Genomic DNA, 19701 nt, shown 5'->3' on the forward strand with positions numbered 1-19701 from the left:
TTCCCACCTGATGACGGACGCTTGTATTGCGCCTGAAACGTCGTGATTTTTTTTAATTTTATACCTACGTGACTTTACCGAAAGAACCAAAGAGTATGGATTCCCGCAGTCACGAAAGCTTCAAATCGAGATGAAAGTTTTCGTGACTGCAGGAATTAATATTATTTTGTCTTTCGGTAAAGTCACGTAGAATGGTAAAAATAATATAATAAAAAAAACAGAAAAAGTCGTACTTTTCTGTCGTAGTTTTCTGTTATTTTTTAATTATTATTTTCTTTGAACCTATCTACGTGATTCAAAGCTTTCGTGACTGCAGGGATTCATCTTCTTGGTTCTTTCGTTAAAGTCACGTAGAATGGAAATAATAAAATAATAAAAAATAACATAATAAAATCATTCTCACAACGCAAGCAGCCGTCCTCAGGTGGAGAACAGGTCTGTCGAGAAGACGTTTTGTCTACCTACGTGACTTTACAGAAAGAACCAAAGAGCATGGATTCCTGCAGTCACGAAAGCTTCAAATAAAGATGAAAATAACAAGTCTGTCGAGAAGACAGAGTCATTCAGACTGTCTTCTCGACAGACCTGTTCTCCACCTGAGGACGGCTGCTTGCGTTGTGGCCGAAACGTCGTGAGAATTATTTTATTATGTTTTATTTTTATTATTTTATTATTTCCCTTCTACGTGACTTTACCGAAAGAACCAAGAAGAAGACTATCTACGTGACTTTACCGAAAGCCCCAAGAATAACGTAGAAACCAACATGCGTTGCTCGTATTCTTGTACGGGGAAATTGAGTTTTCAGGTCCATACTGCGTAACAGCCGTGTCTATACGGGCAACACATTTTTTGTCAATTTGTTTGTGTTTCTCCCTCGTGATGGGGACGTTGTAGGATGAAAGTTGAGATGTGTAAGGGACATGGGGTGACCAATTCGGTCTGAATTGGTCTATAATAAGGTAGGGCACCGATATGGGGTTGACAGGTATGAGAACGTAAATTAAGGCATTTTCACAAACACAACAAAAAACAAATTAAACCGCGTTTTTAATTAATTGCGTGTTCTTTAACACCACTGCTGTTGCAAATACATCTCACGGTGGTTGTCAAGGTGGGGGGGGGGGGGCGACTCGTAGCTTTAACCACCGGGGGGTGGGGGGGGGCAGGCACCCCCAGGCACCCCCAGGCACCCCCAGGCACCCCCTGTCTGAGAGTGAGCCCAGGCCAGCTACCTCCCTGCTTGCCCCATAGCCCCGAAGCCGATCTCAAGAATTCTAGATTTGAAGCTTTCGTGACTGCAAGGATTCATATTCTTAGGTTTTTTCGGTAAAGTCACGTAGGTAAAAAAATTTAAATTAATAAAAGTAAAATAAAATAAAAATCACGACGTTTCGGAGGCAACACAAGCTTCCGTCTTCAGGTGGAACCGTCACAGCCACGACAGCTGTATCAAGTAAATGAGAGATTACAAGAGCTACCACTCCGTATATATAATGGTTGAAGAGGGGAAGGGCCAAGTACGGCACACTTTTATTAATTTTAATTTTTTACCTACGTGACTTTACCGAAAACACCTAAGAATACCGATCTCAAGAACCCACGATGGGGGTGGGAGGGGGAGGAGAGAGCCGCGTGATTTTCACAGCCAGCAACGATAAAATAATAAATTAAATAATAGCATACGACGTTTCGATTGCAACACAAGCAATCATCATCAGGTATAATGAAATAGCAAATATAAAATCTAACCAGAAAACTATAGACAGACATATAAGCAGACAGATATCACCAAGATACGTAGAGAAAGTAACACAGGTACAGAGAGGGGGGGTCGTCTCTGTGGGGTGGCGTTAAATAGACAAAGGGGGGCGGAGGCAGAGAGAGGGAGGGGTTAGAGACAAAACTTACATGCCAATGAGTACGAAGAAGACGCGTAGTAAAGTACGCAAGCTTGAACATTAGGAGAGAGGGAGAAAGAACACACTAAATTAAATAACCTAGCAAAATATCGAAATGTTATGTAATACGACACAGAGAGTCGGTCAACACACAATTAACGCATAGCCTGGTCGATTACGTATTTCAAAGATTGCTAAGTTAGAATTTAAGTGTGAAAATTCCAAAGAAAGACAAAACATAAAAATAAGTATAACCCGTAAAAACAAAGTTTTTCACTCTAAATCCTTTATATGCGTGGCGGCTAGAGTCCTCTCGTCCTCTGGCTTGAGATGGCTGCCACCTATAGGTCAGATGATTGTCTGCAGTATTAAACAATTGGTAATTAAATATTTAATTTGTTTTCCCTAAACAGTGTAAAATTTTGGAAAAAAAATTTCACGAACATTAATTGTCTCGCACAACGAGTCTGTGTGCAAAATGTCAGCTCGATTGGATCACGGGAAGTGGGTTAAAAAACGACCGAAAGGTTTGCACGGTCGTAAGCAAGCAAGCAAGCACGCAAGCAAGCAAGCAAGCGAACTTAATATTAAGGATTTAACAATAATAAGGTGAATGGAGATACACAGACAGAGCAGAGCTGCGGCTCCCCGCCAGATGGCGCTGCTGCTGCACGTTTCTCTGCCGCCACCTCGCCACTCTCGAAGGCTGTCGAGAGATTTGCATCCATGGGGCCGTCCATAAATGACGTCACGCACCTGGGGGGGGGGGGGGGTTAGATATTTGTGACGATGTGTGACGAGGCGGGGGGGTTGTTTGAGAAATGTGACGTCACGTAAAAATGCACAACTTTAAATAAATGTAGACAACACGTTCTACTTAATTAAATTGACTTTTTATGAAATGTTTTCTCCTACAACATCAGAGTGCAGCGCCACATTAAATACGCACTACAATGACAATAGTTTAAAGCGATTTGAAGCATGTTTTTTTTTTGGGGGGGGTGGAGCTTTGTGATGTCATATTTGAGGCGGGGGGTCTGACTTTTTGTGACGCCGTGTGACGAGGGGGTGGGGGGGGGCGGTAAAAATCGTCCAATATCGCGTGACGTCATTTATGGACGGCCCTTTACGTCACAAACATTAACTTCATTGGCTGTGGTCGGGTGGTGGCGGGTTTAACGAGACACTCACATTGACGCGATCTCACCGACACAAAAGGAAAGACATACTCTTAGTTCTTTCGGTAAAGTCACGTAGGTAAAAAATGAAATTAAAATTATTTTTATTAATTTTAATTTCATTTTTTTACCTACGTGACTTTACCGAAAGATTAAAATTAATAAAAATAATTTTTATTTCATTTTTTACCTACGTGACTTTACCGAAAGATTAAAATTAATAAAAAACAATTTTAATTTCATTTTTTACCTACGTGACTTTACCGAAAGATTAAAATTAATAAAAAATAATTTTAATTTCATTTTTTACCTACGTGACTTTACCGAAAGATTAAAATTAATAAAAAATAATTTTAATTTCATTTTTTACCTACGTGACTTTACCGAAAGAACTAAGAGTATGAATCCTTGCAGTCACGAAAGCTTCAAATCTAAAAGCAAAGACCTCTGTTGTGTAACAAAGCCAGGGCAAGTCGCCGTTCCCCACTGCACCGCGAGATGGCAACGCAGCTCAACAATTCAGCACCACCATCACCACCACCCCCCCACGCGGCCAATCGACACACGCATCTCCGCCGACACCCCCCACCCCAGCATCATCCTCCACCCACCCACCACCCACCCTTCTCCTAACACATTGCGCTCACACCCCCCCCTCCATTCACCCCCCCCACCCGCCCAACATCTCCCAGGCAAAGACCCCCACCCCCCCTCCTAGGCGAGCCGACAGAGAGCGTGTGCCATCGAGCGCGAAGCATCACTGCGCGTTCACGCTGGTCACATTCCGTGTTAGATACACGAACGTGTCATCGGCCGATTAAGCCGTCGTCATTGTTAATCTTATTGTTGTCACGATAATAGTTGTTGTTGGTGTTCGTCGTTGTTCGTTGTTGTTGTTGTTGTTGGCGAGAGAATTATCGATCATCGTCCATCTCGTCCCGTCTGTCATCGGAAAACACTGCTCCAGGTACCAGCAGCCGCGGCGAACGAGCGATGATGATGTATGCGCGCGCGCGTGTGTGTGTCTCTCTTTACGAGCGAGTCACAACTCCCCCCTTCCCCTAGATCGACTCAGCCTTAAACTAGAGCAGTATCTAGTGCGGTGCGCAAGCATCATCAGCACACGGGGAAACAAAGGTGGCCGGGCGTGGTGCTTAATAACACCACCTTCCCCCACCCCCTCCCTCGTGCCGGGCTTAATAGGTGCTGCTCGCTGTTAGCACTTGCCCCGGCAGTCCGCAGGTTAGAGGCCGCGCGGGGGATCTTTGTTTTTTAGTTAGTGATGTCGCTGGCGGTTGAGGGAGTCGATCGCGAGAGTTCGCGTACGACGCAGGTGCAGGGGGGTTGTGCGCGCACGGCGATTTAGTCGAGGAAGATGGTGATGGTTGAAGCGTAAAGACACGTGGAGGATGGAGAGACGCGGAGAGGTCGGATGCGCGGGGGAAGCATGGGGGACAGGCTTGAGTCTGGACTGGAACGGGGTAAAAGTGGGTTCAGCGGTTCAGTAACCACGGACAGCGGAGAGACAGGCGGGGAGACAGACGGGCAGACAGACGGGGAGACAAGCGGACAAAGAGACAAACAAGCAGATAGACAGACAGACAAGGTAACAGGCATAGAGACGGATACACATACTCACATCGAGACAGACAGACAGGCAGACAGACAATGTATACAGACAGCTACACATCCTGACATCGAGACAGACAGACAGACAGACAGACGAGGTACTAGGCATACAGACGGATACACATACTCACATCGAGACAGACAGACAGACAGGCAGATGGACAGATAGACAATGTAACCGGAATACAGACAACTACACATACTGACATCGAGACAGACAGACAGACGAGGTAACAAGCATACAGACAGCTACACATACTCACATCGAGACAGACAGCCAGGCAGACGGACAGACAGACAGACAATTTAACAGGAATACAGACAACTACACATACTGACATCGAGACAGACAGACGGAGAGATCGACAGAGAAGCGGAGAAGCAGAGGGAGCGACCTCCCGTCGAGAGGGGGCTCATGATGTCTCTGTTAGGGAGTCATCCGCACACAATTAGGGCCCCGCGAACGCGGCTGCACGCAATCACGGCGAGAAAGAGGAGGAGGGGAGAGAGAGAGAGCGAACGAGAGCAGGGAGCGTTTCCTGCGTCTGGGGAGAGTGACTCAGCCAGTGTAGCTGCGTGTGTGTGTGTGCCGTGCCGGCATTCATAGGTGCTCGCTAACAGCACTTCCATCGGCAGTCTATTGAGGCTATTACGGGTGATCTTTGTGGGTATTTTTTGTGCGTCATGCACTTTGGTAGACAGAAGGAGAGGCAGACATCGAGACACAAAGAGACAGACGGGCAGAGAGACGGGCAGGGGATCGGAGATGGACAGGGACGGAGAGTGACACATGTTGATGGAGTGACAGACGTACAGACGGCAATCCAGAGGCAGACACGTGGGGAGAGACATGAATACAGACGGAGACATGCGGACGGAAAGAGAGACGCACAGAGGGTGGGATGCATGAAGAGACAAGTAGACAAAGAGACGGGCAGGCGGACAAGCAAGGGCAGACCCAGAGAGACGGACAGAGAGGCAGAGAAACAGGAGGAGGGTTTCTCCACAAATTATGGCTGTCGCCTGATGAAGCTAGCTGTAATTACTGGCGAAACGTTGTACTCAGATTGCAAATGTCGTGGCTTTGCTCTCCAACACACAGCGGTGTTGCTGTACTAGTAACCAATTGGCCACGTTCTGTTTACGTGAAAAACCTTACTAATTGGTTGTGTCGGGTGGTGGCGGGTTTAACGACACATATTTACGCGATCTAACCCAAAACAAACCTCTATATTATATATATAGACAATGCGCAGACAGAGAGACGCTGCCCTATCTCAACCTTGCCAGAACACGACACCGTGGAGACTTACACCACGGTATATCGGAGACGTTCATCCAGCAGTGGATGGACAATGGCTGATGATGATAATGATCATAACGACGACGACGACGGGGATATCTGCTCGTTTTGTTATCGTCGCTGCTGTTGTTGTTGAAAATGTATAGACAATTAAATAAACATCGGACGACGTCTGCCATAAATGCCAACAGGTGACCTGTATCACGGTCACTCGCACTGCCGGATCGCGTTACGATCGCAACGCAGCGACCGGAACGCGCGTGATGTCAGTCCACTGCTGGATGAAGGCTTCCCCCCCCCCCCTTCTTCCACGCCGCGTCGCTCGAGGGATATTTGTTGAGCCATACTTCACCACGCTGGTCAGAAGACAACGATCTTGGGTTCGGGCCGGGAGAGGCGGCCTTGGAGGGCGGCTGTGAGCCAGTTGTCAGCATTCGTGAATTCTAGATTTGAAGCTTTCGTGACTGCAAGGATTCTTTCGGTAAAGTCACGTAGGTAAAAAATGAAATTAAAATTCTTTTTTATAAATTTTAATCTTTTGGTAAAGTCACGTAGGTAAAAAATGAAATTAAAATTCTTTTTTAGAAATTTTAATCTTTCGGTAAAGTCACGTAGGTAAAAAATGAAATTACAATAATTTTTTATTAATTTTAATCTTTCGGTAAAGTCACGTAGGTAAAAAAAATGAAATTAAAATTATTTTTTATTAATTTTAATCTTTCGGTAAAGTCACGTAGGTAAAAAATGAAATTAAAATTAATTAAAATAATTTTTATTTCATTTTTTACCTACGTGACTTTACCGAAAGATAAAAATTAATAAAAAAGAATTTTAATAAAAAATATTTTTCTTAATTTTAATTTCATTTTTTATCTACGTGACTTTACCGAAAGAACTAAGAGTAGAACTTGTGAAGACGTCTCTCGCCGCTGATGATCGCCGTGGCCGGGAGTCGAACTCGGTCGGGTCACCTTGTTGGTGGGAGGAGTGGGCAGTGCGGTAGCCACTGCGCCACCATAGTAGAGGCTGTTTGGGTTAGATCGCGTAAAACATCAATGCCTCGTTAAGCCCACCGTCATCCGACACAGCCAATTCGTAACCTTTATCACGTAAACAGCACGTGCCAATTCGTTACTAGTAACCCACATCGGTTCTGTGTTGGAGAGTGTGCCAACTACAGCATTTACAATTCGAGTCCGACGTTTCGCCGGTAAATACAATCAGCCTCGTTCAAGCCTACGCGTTAAACCCACTGCGCCACCAACTCACCCCACAGATGCGGCGCGATTGATATGGCGTGTAATCCTGTAAAGGTTTCACGTCAAGTAGTATTAGACACGACGATTTAATTTAACGTGACACTCCTGAACGGAGTCACCCCGAACGCCCCCGATCTCGCCGGATCTCAGGGGCTAAGCAGGGCTCCAGCCTGGTTAGTCCGTACCTTGGACGGGTGACCACCTTCACCAGGGGCTTGCCAGGTGCTGTAGGCGAGGTGGTGGTCAGGAGGTGATGTTGCTGAGTGTCTACCTGTTTCGTCTACAGCAGGTAGGGATTTCTCCAGGGTTCACCCGTTTCCTCCTCCAGCACGGAGCCAAACTCCCATTCACTCACGGAATTCACGGCCAAACCTCCCAGGTTAATTACGCTAGATTATTGAATCTATCTGTGTAGAGGTTTTGAATGATTTGCCCCTTCGTATGCGTGGTGGGGTTTTTCCTCCGGTGGGTTCTCCGTTCTCCTGCTCTCATCACGGAGCGAAGTCAGTCGTCAATCAACGAATGCACCATAGCGTTCATGGACAACACACACGTCGCTTGCTGTGGCAGGGCCCTCCCAAGAGTGACTCACGAGGCTCGGCGAAGCCTTCATAGGTGAACTCTTAAAAAATACATAAATTTCGATGTAAAGCTTTCGTGACTGCAGGGATCCATCTTCTTGGTTCTTTCGGTAAAGTCACGTAGAAGGAAAATAATAAAATAATAAAAATAAAACATGATAAAATAATTCTCACGACGTTTCGGCTACAACGCAAGCAGCCGTTCTCATTCTTCACCCGAGGACGGCTGCTTGCGTTGTAGCCGAAACGTCGTGATAATTATTTTATTATGTTTTATTTTTATTATTTTATTATTTTCCTTCTACGTGACTTTACCGAAAGAACCAAGAAGATGAATACATAAATTGTCCCCAATGCGACCGCACACTTAGACGGCAACAGGAGTTGGACACCTGGTGTCGAACTTGGTCGTTCTTGGCCCGCGAGCGGACGCGACTCACAGCACTGGGCGAGGCCGTTTTAAATTCGGCGTTGGTGGATCACCTAAAGATCGATCAGACTGCTGCGAGGTTGCGGCAGGAGGAACACGTGGGTTCGTGAACCCCCCCATCGCCACCCCCAACCCGCAGTGACCAGCGCGGTGAAGTATGGTCAAACAAACGCAACGACCAACAACACAGCGTGGGGAGAGGCCTTGAACCAGCAGTGGATTGACAGAGGGGGGCCTCGCAAATCATCGTTATTTACATTATCTGTGAAAAAGAGTTTTACAGATCATCGGATTCCTCCAGTATGAGAAACATATTCTGATTCAGAATTAATCGAGTCGTTCATAAATGGATGGTGGCCTTCATGCAATGGCAAAAAATGCAATCGTAAATAAGCCCAACCCTTCAAATATATAATAGGCGACGTTTCGGGAAATGGCCCTTCTTCACAGAGACCGTAGATGCCTTAGATGCTTCTATGACTTCTGTATATGTTGTGAAAAAAGGCCATTGCCCGAAACGTCGCTTATTTTTTGCATATAATTTCGTTTGAAGGCCGCGCACACACAGTGCTGCTTCTCGCACGGGACGTGTTCAGCCGCTGTTGTTGTTGTTGTTGGTTGTGCACCGCTGCCAACGCCCCAGCATAATCACCACCGCCACCATTGCCACCACCATAGCCACCATCACCACCACCATCGCCACCACCACCATCACCACTACCACCATCGCCACCATCACCACCATCATCGCCACCACCACCATCACCAGTACCATCGCCACCATCACCACCATCATCGCCACTACCACCATCGCCACTATCACCACCATCAGCACCATCGCCACCACCATCATTATCGCCACCACCACCACCACCATCGCCACCTCCACCATTTCCACCACGACCATCACCACCACCATCACCGCCACCATCGCTACTATCACCACGATCACCACCATCGCCACCATCACCACCACCATCACCGCCACCATCGCTACTATCACCACGATCACCACCATCGCCACGACATAACCGGTATAATTACGCAATGCAATCTGCGTACGCGCCGTGCGAACCGAGATCGTTGTCATGTCTGCCCGAGCGTATAACTCAGACCGCATCGCAAGGCGCTGTCCAAAGTTCTACCTCTTCACGCTGAGAATCAAACACGCTTGAGGACATTTGGCTCCTGCTGTAAATGACCACGCAATAAGCCACTTCGTGTGCGTGTTGAACTTCATTCGCACCGTACGTAGCCAACCGTGCTAATCGGAGGTGCGGGGGAAGGACAATAAACTAAACACAGACATCAATTTTAGATAAACTAGTTTGCCAATCTAGATTATTTACAAGTGCATTGCTCCGTGTGGCTTCCTAATATCGGGAGGAAGAGCGTTCCAGACGGCCGCAGAAGCGCATATGAAAGCGCGCGATCCAGTGACCTTCTTTGTTGAGCTATCATTGTGATCAGGTCGCTTCTGAGAAATAGATAAGAGCTCACTGGGTTTTAATTGGTGGGAAAAATATGTATACGGAGGGGCACGTAGCTGCGGTATAAATCTACAATGACGTTTTTATTTTACTAGGTAAGGTTCACTTAGCTATATACAGCTCTTTTTGTGGATATTCATGGTGACATTTCTAGAAGCCACATCTTCTAAACGCATGCCTCTAAATGTGGAGAGAAAAAATGGAGGATCCTGAGTAAAATTCACGCGAGAGAGAGAGACACTCAAATTCCAAATATAGAGCAGGCGTCAGGGTCGGGATCGAACCCACTACCTCCTTCATACCAGGCGAGGTAGTTACAGTAACATCTCCTACAACCGTGATGATGATGATGATGATGAGCGAGACACGCAAATTACAAATATGCAGCAGGCGTCAGGGTCGGGATCGAGTCCACTATCACTTGCATACCAGGCGAGGTAGTTAACATCTCCTAGCCACCGTGATGATGATGAGAGACGCAAACTCCAAATATACAGCAGGCGTCAGGGTTTGGATCGAACCCACGACCTCCTGCATACCAGGCGAGGTAGTTAACATCCCCTAGCCACCGTGATGATGATGAGAGAGAGAGAAACGCAAACTCCAAATCTACAGCAGGCGTCAGGGTCGGGATCGAACCCACTTCCTCCTGCATTCCAGGCGAGGTAATTAACATCTCCGAGCCACCGTGATGATGACGGTTTAGTAGCGGACTCACCATCAGCCTGTCCCGAACCACCCACCCGTATCGAGTTCACGTCCAGAGGACGGAGGTCATCGATGGCTGCTGTGCGACCGCGTGCCTGTTATCGATTATCGTGGGAGGAGCGGTGGTGCAGTGATTGGGGGACTGCGCTACGAACCTGAGCAACCAGAGTTAGATTCCCGCTCACGGCCAACACCGGTGACGATGATCTGAAACCGGTCCTGGGCCTCCCCTAGGTCGATTCAGCCTCAAACGAGTACCTTGTACGGTGCGTAGAAATCAGTACTCGGGAGACGTAGGCGGCCGGGCGTGGTGCTGGCCACCTCACCCCCCTTCGTGTGCCTTGCCGGCCTTTGTAGGTGCTACTCGCTAACAGCACTTGCCCCAAATAGTCTGTGAAAACGCTTTGGGGGGGAGTATGTCCTCGTAAAAGTACCGCGTGTGGGAGCGTTTAAACAATGCGATCAATCGTAATGGCACAAATCACGATTTATATCCCTTCGCCAAGGTCGTGGGGGGTTATTGTACCACGTTTCGCCACGTTGGTGTTGCTTGGCCTCACGAATGGGTACCCAGCACAGCGGGATGGGCCCCTCTAGAATGTTCCGCTAGGCAATAACTCTACTCGCCGATAGCTCCATTCGACAAACGCTGCATTCGGCAACAGCTCCGCTCGGCAACGGCTCCACTGGGGGGGGGGGGGTGAGCTCCATTCGGCAACAGCTCCACTCGGCAACGGCTCCACTGAGGATGAGCTCCATTCGGCAACAGCTCCACTCGGCAACGGCTCCACTGGGGGTGAGCTCCATTCGGCAACAGCTCCGCTCGGCAACGGCTCCACTGGGGGTGAGCTCCATTCGGCAACAGCTCCGCTAGGCAACGGCTCCACTGGGGGTGAGCTCCATTCGGCAACAGCTCCGCTAGGCAACGGCTCCACTGGGGGTGAGCTCCATTCGGCAACAGCTCCGCTCGGCAACGGCTCCACTGGGGGTGAGCTCCATTCGGCAACAGCTCCGCTAGGCAACGGCTCCACTGGGGGTGAGCTCCATTCGGCAACAGCTCCGCTCGGCAACGGCTCCACTGGGGGTGAGCTCCATTCGGCAACAGCTCCGCTAGGCAACGGCTCCACTGGGGATGAGCTCCATTCGGCAACAGCTCCACTCGGCAACGGCCCCGCTGGGGATGAGCTCCATTCGGCAACAGCTCCGCTAGGCAACGGCTCCACTGGGGGTGAGCTCCATTCGGCAACAGCTCCGCTCGGCAACGGCTCCACTGAGGATGAGCTCCATTCGGCAACAGCTCCGCTAGGCAACGGCTCCACTGAGGATGAGCTCCATTCGGCAACAGCTCCACTCGGCAACGGCTCCACTGGTGATGAGCTCCATTCGGCAACAGCTCCACTCGGCAACGGCCCCGCTGGGGATGAGCTCCATTCGGAAACAGCTCCGCTCGGCAACGGCTCCACTGGGGGTGAGCTCCATTCGGCAACAGCTCCGCTAGGCAACGGCCCCGCTGGGGGTGAGCTCCACTCGGCAACAGCTCCGCTAGGCAACGGCTCCACTGGGGGTGAGCTCCATTCGGCAACAGCTCCGCTCGGCAACGGCTCTACTGGGGGTGAGCTCCACTCGGCAACAGCTCCGCTAGGCAACGGCTCCACTGGGGGTGAGCTCCATTCGGCAACAGCTCCACTCGGCAATGGCTCCACTGGGGGTGAGCTCCATTCGGCAACAGCTCCGCTAGGCAACGGCCCCGCTGGGGGTGAGCTCCATTCGGCAACAGCTCCGCTAGGCAACGGCCCCGCTGGGGGTGAGCTCCATTCGGCAACAGCTCCGCTAGGGCATCGGCCTCGCCGGGCAGCAGCAGCAGCAAGCGAGAGTCTCCGCGCGCGGCTTTGGACGCGTGGCTCGTTTTGTGCGCGCGCTCAATTCACGAAGGGACAAGGAGAGGAGGACGGGGCGGTGTGGGGGGGGGGGGGGGGCTGTGGGGGGCTATCGATGGAGACGGAGTCTCGGTTGTGGTTGTGGTGGTGGTGGGGGACAGGAGGAGGGGGCAGGGTGGAGTGAATGTGGGGGGCGGGGCTCTGGGGGCTGTGGGGGTCTGTGGGCTAGCGATTGAGACGGAGTCTCGGTTGTGGTGGTGCTGGTGGGGGACAGGGGGAGGGGGCAGGGTAGAGTGAATGTGGGGGGCGGGGCTGTGGGGTCTGTGGGCTAGTGATGGAGACGGAGTCATGGTTGTGGTTGTGGTGGGGGACAGGGGGAGGGGGCAGGGCGGAGTGAAGGTGGGGGGACTGGGGGTGGAGCTGGTGGAATTGATCCGCCGCGGCTGATTACCTCGTGCCTGATTGTGTTCTCTGCTGCGCTCCCCGTCCCTCTGCCCGCCCATCCCCTTTGCCGCGGGGGGTGCTTCGCCTTCGTTCCTGGGCCCCGCTCGGTGCCTGCTGGAATTCCACGCTCGCTCACTCGGCATTGTGCGCGTGCGGCAGCGAGAGAACGAGAGCGAGAGACAGACATCACCCGAGGTGGACAGAGAGGAGATAGTTGGAGATAGTGGAGAGTGAGAGAGAGAGAGAGTCAGAGAGAGAGAGGGAGGGAGGAGAAGCAGGTGATTGTTTAAAACCGCAGGAGACATCGATCGGTCGCGTGAGCTCCATCGCAGCGATACGAGAAGACATCCACGGACGAATTAACGCGTCAAGAATCGTGAGGGGGGGAGGGGGGTGGAGGGGGGTTAATTCGTTAATTCAGAAGAACGATTTTGAGTAGCTCATCGATAAGTATCGAAGCGTCACGAGCACGTGGGAGGCCGTGGAGTTACGCGGTGACGACGGCGAGGCGACCCGGCCCGAGCGAGCGATGTCCCTCGCTGCCTCCTCCTCCTCCTCTCGCTCTTCGTCGACTCGAGAGCGATCGTAGCCGGGCAGGAGCCACACAGACGGACGGATGATAGACAGACAGAAGGACAGATGGGCGTCCAGATTAGATGAGACGGACGGTACGAGCAGATAGATCGATAGATAGACGGACGGATACGAGGCACTAACGGGCGGTGAGAAATATCGAGCGGCGGACGACGGACAGAAAGACTTGGAGACGAACGGGGCGATGAGCCGAGAGAGACAAAGAGACGGGCAAGAGGACAGATAGACACGAACTTACAGACAGACAGGAACACGGCAGACAGAGTTACGTAAAATGAGGCTGACACATTGATAGACATCGACAGAGACACACGCGTGCACACACGCACTCGCACACACACTCACTCACTCGTACACGCATACACTCACTCGCACACACACTCACTCGCACACACTCACACGCACACACACTCGCACACACACACTCACTCGTACACGCACACACACACTCACTTGCACACGCACACACTCACTCGCACACACTCACTCACTCGCTCACACACTCGCACACACACTCACTCGCACACACTCACTCGCACACAAACACACACTCACTCGCACACGCACACTCTCACTCGCACACACACACTCACACACTCACTCGCACACACACACTCGCACACACACACTCACACACACACACTCACTCGCACACGCACACACTCACTCGCACACACACACACTCGCACACACACCCACTCACTCGTACACACTCACGCGTGCACACGCACACTCACTCGCACACACACACAATCACTCTCACACTCACACACTCCTTGCTCACAATCGAACACACACCCACGCCTGTACACACTCTTACCACCACCACCACCGCTACCACCACCACCACCGCCACCACCGCCACCACCACGACCACCACGATGCGCTGGTCGCTGGCACCACGCTTCGCCCTCGTGGCCATCCTCCTGCCGCGCCTGGCGGGCTCCCAGGGCACCCCGGGCCGCCGCGTCGTGGCGCGCAGAGACGGCGACCTCATCATCGGCGCCCTCTTCTCGGTGCACCACCAACCCCCGGCCGACAAGGTGTCGGAGCGCAAGTGCGGCGAGATCCGCGAGCAGTACGGCATCCAGCGGGTGGAGGCGATGTTCCACACCCTCGACCGAATCAACGCCGACCCGGCGCTGCTGCCCGGCATCACCCTCGGATGCGAGATCAGAGACTCGTGCTGGCACTCGAACGTGGCACTCGAGCAGAGCATCGAGTTCATCAGAGACTCGCTCACGTCCGCCGGCGACGACCCCAAGGATGTGGCGGCGGCGGCGGCTGCGGCCGTTGCCGCGGCTGCCCCAGGGGGTGTCGGCCGATGCCAGGAGGCCCCCGTGCGCGCCAAGCGTCCGATCGTCGGCCTCATCGGGCCCGGCTCGAGCTCCGTGGCCATCCAGGTGCAGAACCTCCTGCAGCTCTTCAACATCCCGCAGATCGCCTACTCGGCCACGAGCATCGACCTGAGCGACAAGTCGCTCTTCAAGTACTTCATGCGCGTCGTGCCCTCCGATCAGCTGCAGGCGCAGGCTATGCTCGACATCGTGAAGAGGTACAACTGGACGTACGTCTCAGCGGTGCACACCGAAGGTGAGTCGAGGGGGGTGGGTGGGGGTGAGGGTGGTGCCGGGTGGTCTGTGGTGAGGAGGTGATGGGAGGGAGGAGGAGGTAAGGAGCGGGCAAAAGGGGGCTTGTGTGTCGGTAATGGTGGTGATGGTGGTGATGGTGGTGGGGATGCAGGAGCGGTCAGCACGCTGCGTTACGAACCCGGCGAGCCGAGTTCGATTCCCGCTCACGGCCAACATCAGTGACGATAATCTGAACCGGTCCTGGGCCTCCCCTAAGTCAAACTCAGCCTCAAATGAGTACCTGGTTCGGTGTAGTAAACATCGCCACTGGGGAGACAAAGGCGGCCGGGCGTGGTGCTGGCTACTCACCCCCTCGTGTGCCGTGCCGGCCATCATAAGTGCTCGTTAGCAGAACTTGCCCCAACAGTCTGTTAAGGCTACAAGGGGGAATCTTTGTCTTTGGGGATGGATAACAAGCAGCGAGTTTGCACGGTAGGGAGCACAGGTGGCGCATCTGCCAGTCATCTCAGTTAGTCAGTCCATGGCACCTGTGTCTGGTCCGTGACCTCCTGCCAGCGGGCCTTCGACAGTTCACGTGGCCTTAACGTGCACCTAGCCTGGCACAAGCGCCGCGGTGACGTCACCGCCACTTGGTGGCGATCGGCGGTTGTTGTTGTTGTTATAAATGTGTGTGTACAGTGGGGGGCGGTGGCATAGTGGTCACCGCGCTGCGCTACCAACCCGAGTTAGATTCCCACTCGGGAACAAAAACGGCGGCGATGATTTAAAACCGGTCCTGGGCCTCATCCCCTAGGTCAACTCAGCCTTAAATGAGTAGCTGGTGCGGTGTGTAAACATCCGCCATGGGGGAGACAAAGGCGTCCTCTCGTGTGCCGTGCCGACATTGATAGCTGTTCGCTAACAGCACACAGGCTGCCCCAACACTCTGTTCAAGGCGACACTCTGTACATAATCGTCAGCGATTCTGCATGTCACGTGCTTTCGCGCACGTGCGTCGTGGTGCGCAGTCACGTGTCCGTGACCTCTGTGACGTCACGGCGTTGCTCTCCTCTCCTCGTGCGTCTCGTTGACCATCGACTCATTTGTCCATTTTTGTTGCTCGCCGCGTCCACCCAACCACAGTCCCACCCATCCCGCCCCCCCCCGCTCCCCTCTCCCACAGGCGATCGCCCATTCCTTCTGCGCAAGACCGATTGCTCCATGCTCCTCATCCTCCTCCTCCTCCTCACCATCTTCATCCTCCTGTCCGCCGAGGTTCTGTCATTGTCACCGTGAGTCAAGGGCGCGTGATTGTGGGCGAGCATGAGAATGAGTGTGGGCGAGTGTGTGCGGGGGAGCGGGAGGTTTGGTGAGCGTGTGTGAGTGTGGGTGAGTGTAGGTGTGAGTGTGGGTGAGTGTGTGCGTGTGAGTGAGAGATTGAGTGTGTGCGAGTGTGAGTGAGTGATTGAGTGTGTGTGAGATTGTGTGTGAGTGAGAGATTGTGTGTGTGTGAGATTGTGTGTGAGAGATTGTGTGTGAGTGTGAGTGAGAGATTGAGAGTGTGTGAGATTGTGTGTGAGTGAGAGATTGCGTGTGAGAGATTGTGTGTGTGTGAGATTGTGTGTGTGTGAGATTGTGTGTGAGTGTGAGTGAGAGATTGAGTGTGTGTGAGATTGTGTGTGTGTGAGATTGTGTGTGAGTGAGAGATTGAGTGTGAGTGAGAGATTGAGTGTGTGTGAGATTGTGTGTGTGTGAGATTGTGTGTGAGTGAGAGATTGAGTGTGAGTGTGAGTGAGAGATTGAGTGTGTGTGAGATTGTGTGTGTGTGAGATTGTGTGTGAGTGAGAGATTGAGTGTGTGCGAGTGAAGGTGAGTGTGTGTGAGGGTGAGTGTGTGTGAGTGAGTGATTGAGTGTGAGATTGAGTGAGTGTGAGTGAGAGATTGAGTGAGTGTGAGTGAGTGTGTGTAAGTGAGAGATTTAGTGTGGGTGAGTGTGAGTGAAAGATTGAGTGTGTGTGAGTGAGTGATTGGGTGTGTGTGAGTGAGTGTGTGTAAGTGAAAGATTGAGTGTGTGTGAGTGAGTGTGTGTAAGTGAGAGATTTAGTGTGGGTGAGTGTGAGTGAAAGATTGAGTGTGTGTGAGTGAGAGATTGTGTGTGAGTGAAAGATTGAGTGTGTGTGAGTGAGTGATTGGGTGTGTGTGAGTGAGTGTGTGTAAGTGAAAGATTGAGTGTGTGTGAGTGAAATATTGAGTGTGTGCGAGTGAGGGTGAGTGATTGAGTGTGAGTGTGAGATTGAGTGAGTGTGAGTGAGAGATGGAGTGAGTGTGAGTGAGTGTGTGTAAGTGAGAGATTTCGTGTGGGTGAGTGTGAGTGAGAGATTGTGTGTGAGTGAGAGATTGTGTGTGAGTGAGAGATTAAGTGTGTGTGAGTGAGAGATTGTGTGTGAGTGAGAGATTGAGTGTGTGTGAGTGTAGGTGAGAGTGTGGGTGAGTGTGGGTGAGTGTAGGTGGGTGTAGGTGAGTGTAGGTGAGTGTGGGTGGGTGTAGGTGAGTGTAGGTGAGTGTGGGTGAGTGTGGGTGAGTGTAGGTTAGTGTGTGGGTGAGGGTGTGCGATGCATGTGCTGATCACACCACCCCCTCGTGTGCCGTGCCGGTCTTCATAGTTGCTGCTCGCTAACAGCACTTTCCATAAAAGTCTGTCAAGGCTATACGGTAGATATTTGTCTTTGCGTAGTGTGTGCCTTGGTCGTGCGTGTGCTCGCTAACAGCACTTGCCCCTACAGTCTGTTAAGGCTATACGGGTGATCTTTGTGTGGGGGGAGCGGTGGTGTAGCGGTTAGCGCGCTCCGCTACGAACCCGGCAACACGAGCCCGATTACCGCTCACGGCAACCAACACCAGTGACGATTATTTGAACCGGTCCTGGGCCTCCCCTAGGTCGACTCAGCTTCAAATGAGCACCTGGTGCGGTGTGTAAACATCGTCACCGGGGAGACAAAGGCGGTCGGGCGTGGTGCTGGCCACCCCACCCCCCTCGTGTGCTGTTCGGGTCTTCATAATTGTTCGCTAACAGCACTTGCCCCGATAGTCTGTTCAGACTATATGGGGGATCTTTGTCGTTGTGTAGTGTGTGTCTTTGTCCTGCATGCGTGTGAGTGTGTGTAGTGTGTGCGTGTGTGTGATGTGTGTAATGTGTGTGTGTGTGATGTGTGTAATGTGTGTGTGTGATGTGTGTATGTGGTGCGTGCGTGTGTGTGTAGTGAGTGTGTGGGTGTGTGTGTGGTGCGTGCGTGTGAGTGTATGTGTGTAGTGTGTGCGTGTGAGTGCGTGTGAGTGTGTGTGCGTGTGTGTGTAGTATGTGCTTGTGAGTGTGTGTATTGTGTGCGTGTGTGTGATGTGTGCGTGTGAGTGTGTGTGTAGTGTGTGCGTGTGTGTGTAGTGTGTACGTGTGTGCGTACTGTGTGCGTGTGTGTGATGTGTGAGTGTGTGTATTGTGTGCGTGTGTGCGTACTGTGTGCGTGTGTGTGATGTGTGAGTGTGTGTACTGTGATGTGTGAGTGTGTGTATTGCGTGCGTGTGTGTGTGTGATGTGTGTGTGATGTGTGAGTGTGTGTACTGTGATGTGTGAGTGTGTGTATTGCGTGCGTGTGAGTGTGTGTAGTGTGTGATGTGTGCGTGTGGGTGTGTGTGATGTGTGTGTGTGCGTGTGTGTGATGTGTGAGTGTGTGTACTGTGATGTGTGAGTGTGTGTATTGCGTGCGTGTGTGTGTGATGTGTGTGTGATGTGTGATGTGTGTGTACTGTGATGTGTGAGTGTGTGTATTGTGTGCGTAGTGTGTGTGATGTGTGTGTGATGTGTGAGTGTGTGTACTGTGATGTGTGAGTGTGTGTATTGCGTGCGTGTGCGTTAATTGTTGAATAATTCATTATCTCATCCCGAGGCAAATTCTCGAGACACTTAACGCCAGGGAGAGTGAGACAGAGGGAGAGAGAGAGAACGCAACGAGGATTATTCAAAGACCGCGTGCTGGAGGAATCATGTTCTCCGGCTCAGATGCGACGCAACATCAGAATCAGAATATTGATTCGTACCGGAGCAAGCCGATCAGCTATCAAGCTCTTTGTTTCACAGATGCCCAGTAGCGGGCACGCGGTTCAGAACGTTACAACAGCAAACACGACGGACGTGAAACATTTAGGAAAGGTAAAACACACTCAAACGAGGCTATGTTTTACTTGAGCAGCAAGGTCCCGACCGAGCTACGTAGATTGTTTTTTCAGGAGCGACGTGGCGATCGCAAATGATAGCTCAACCAAGTGGTTCATCGTTGTCGCGTGGAGACTTCCAGCAACAGCAGCAGCAGTCAAAAACACATTCCTGCGGAGGGAGCTGGTAGGGACGTTGGGTTGCTCGGTCAATGGCCAGGGTCAACGGCGGCGTGGTGTATTCCGCAAACATGCCCGACTGTGAGGGCGGGCACAAGCCGGCGTGAGTAGGTTAAACGTTGAGTTTTATAAGGGCACCACGGGGTGACCAGCCCCTCCCCACCCAGCCCCACCCCTCCCACCCCCCACCCAGCCCCACCCCACCCAGCCCCTCCCCACCCAGCCCCACCCCTCCCACCCCCCACCCAGCCCCTCTCCACCCAGTCCCTCCCCACCCTCCCCACCCACCCAGCCCCACCCTCCCCACCCAGTTCCTCCCCACCCTCCCCTCTCCACACAGCCTCCCCCTCCC

At 51.8% G+C, this 19701-nt stretch overlaps 1 protein-coding gene across 1 annotated transcript in view; it reads left to right on the forward strand.

The window, feature by feature from the left end:
* Nucleotides 1-3824: 3824 nt before the first annotated feature.
* LOC133352874 (metabotropic glutamate receptor 1-like) overlaps nucleotides 3825-19701 on the forward strand; it is an 86326-nt gene continuing 70449 nt past the window's right edge. Inside the window, 2 exon segments of the mRNA XM_061568859.1 lie at nucleotides 3825-4044; nucleotides 12958-14985. Coding sequence (XP_061424843.1) covers nucleotides 14274-14985 — 712 coding nt within the window. The 5' untranslated portion in view covers nucleotides 3825-4044; nucleotides 12958-14273.

This window comes from Lethenteron reissneri, chromosome 5 (assembly GCF_015708825.2).
Source record: "Lethenteron reissneri isolate LAM-NWPU_2019-01 chromosome 5, ASM1570882v1, whole genome shotgun sequence".
NCBI lineage: Eukaryota > Metazoa > Chordata > Hyperoartia > Petromyzontiformes > Petromyzontidae > Lethenteron > Lethenteron reissneri.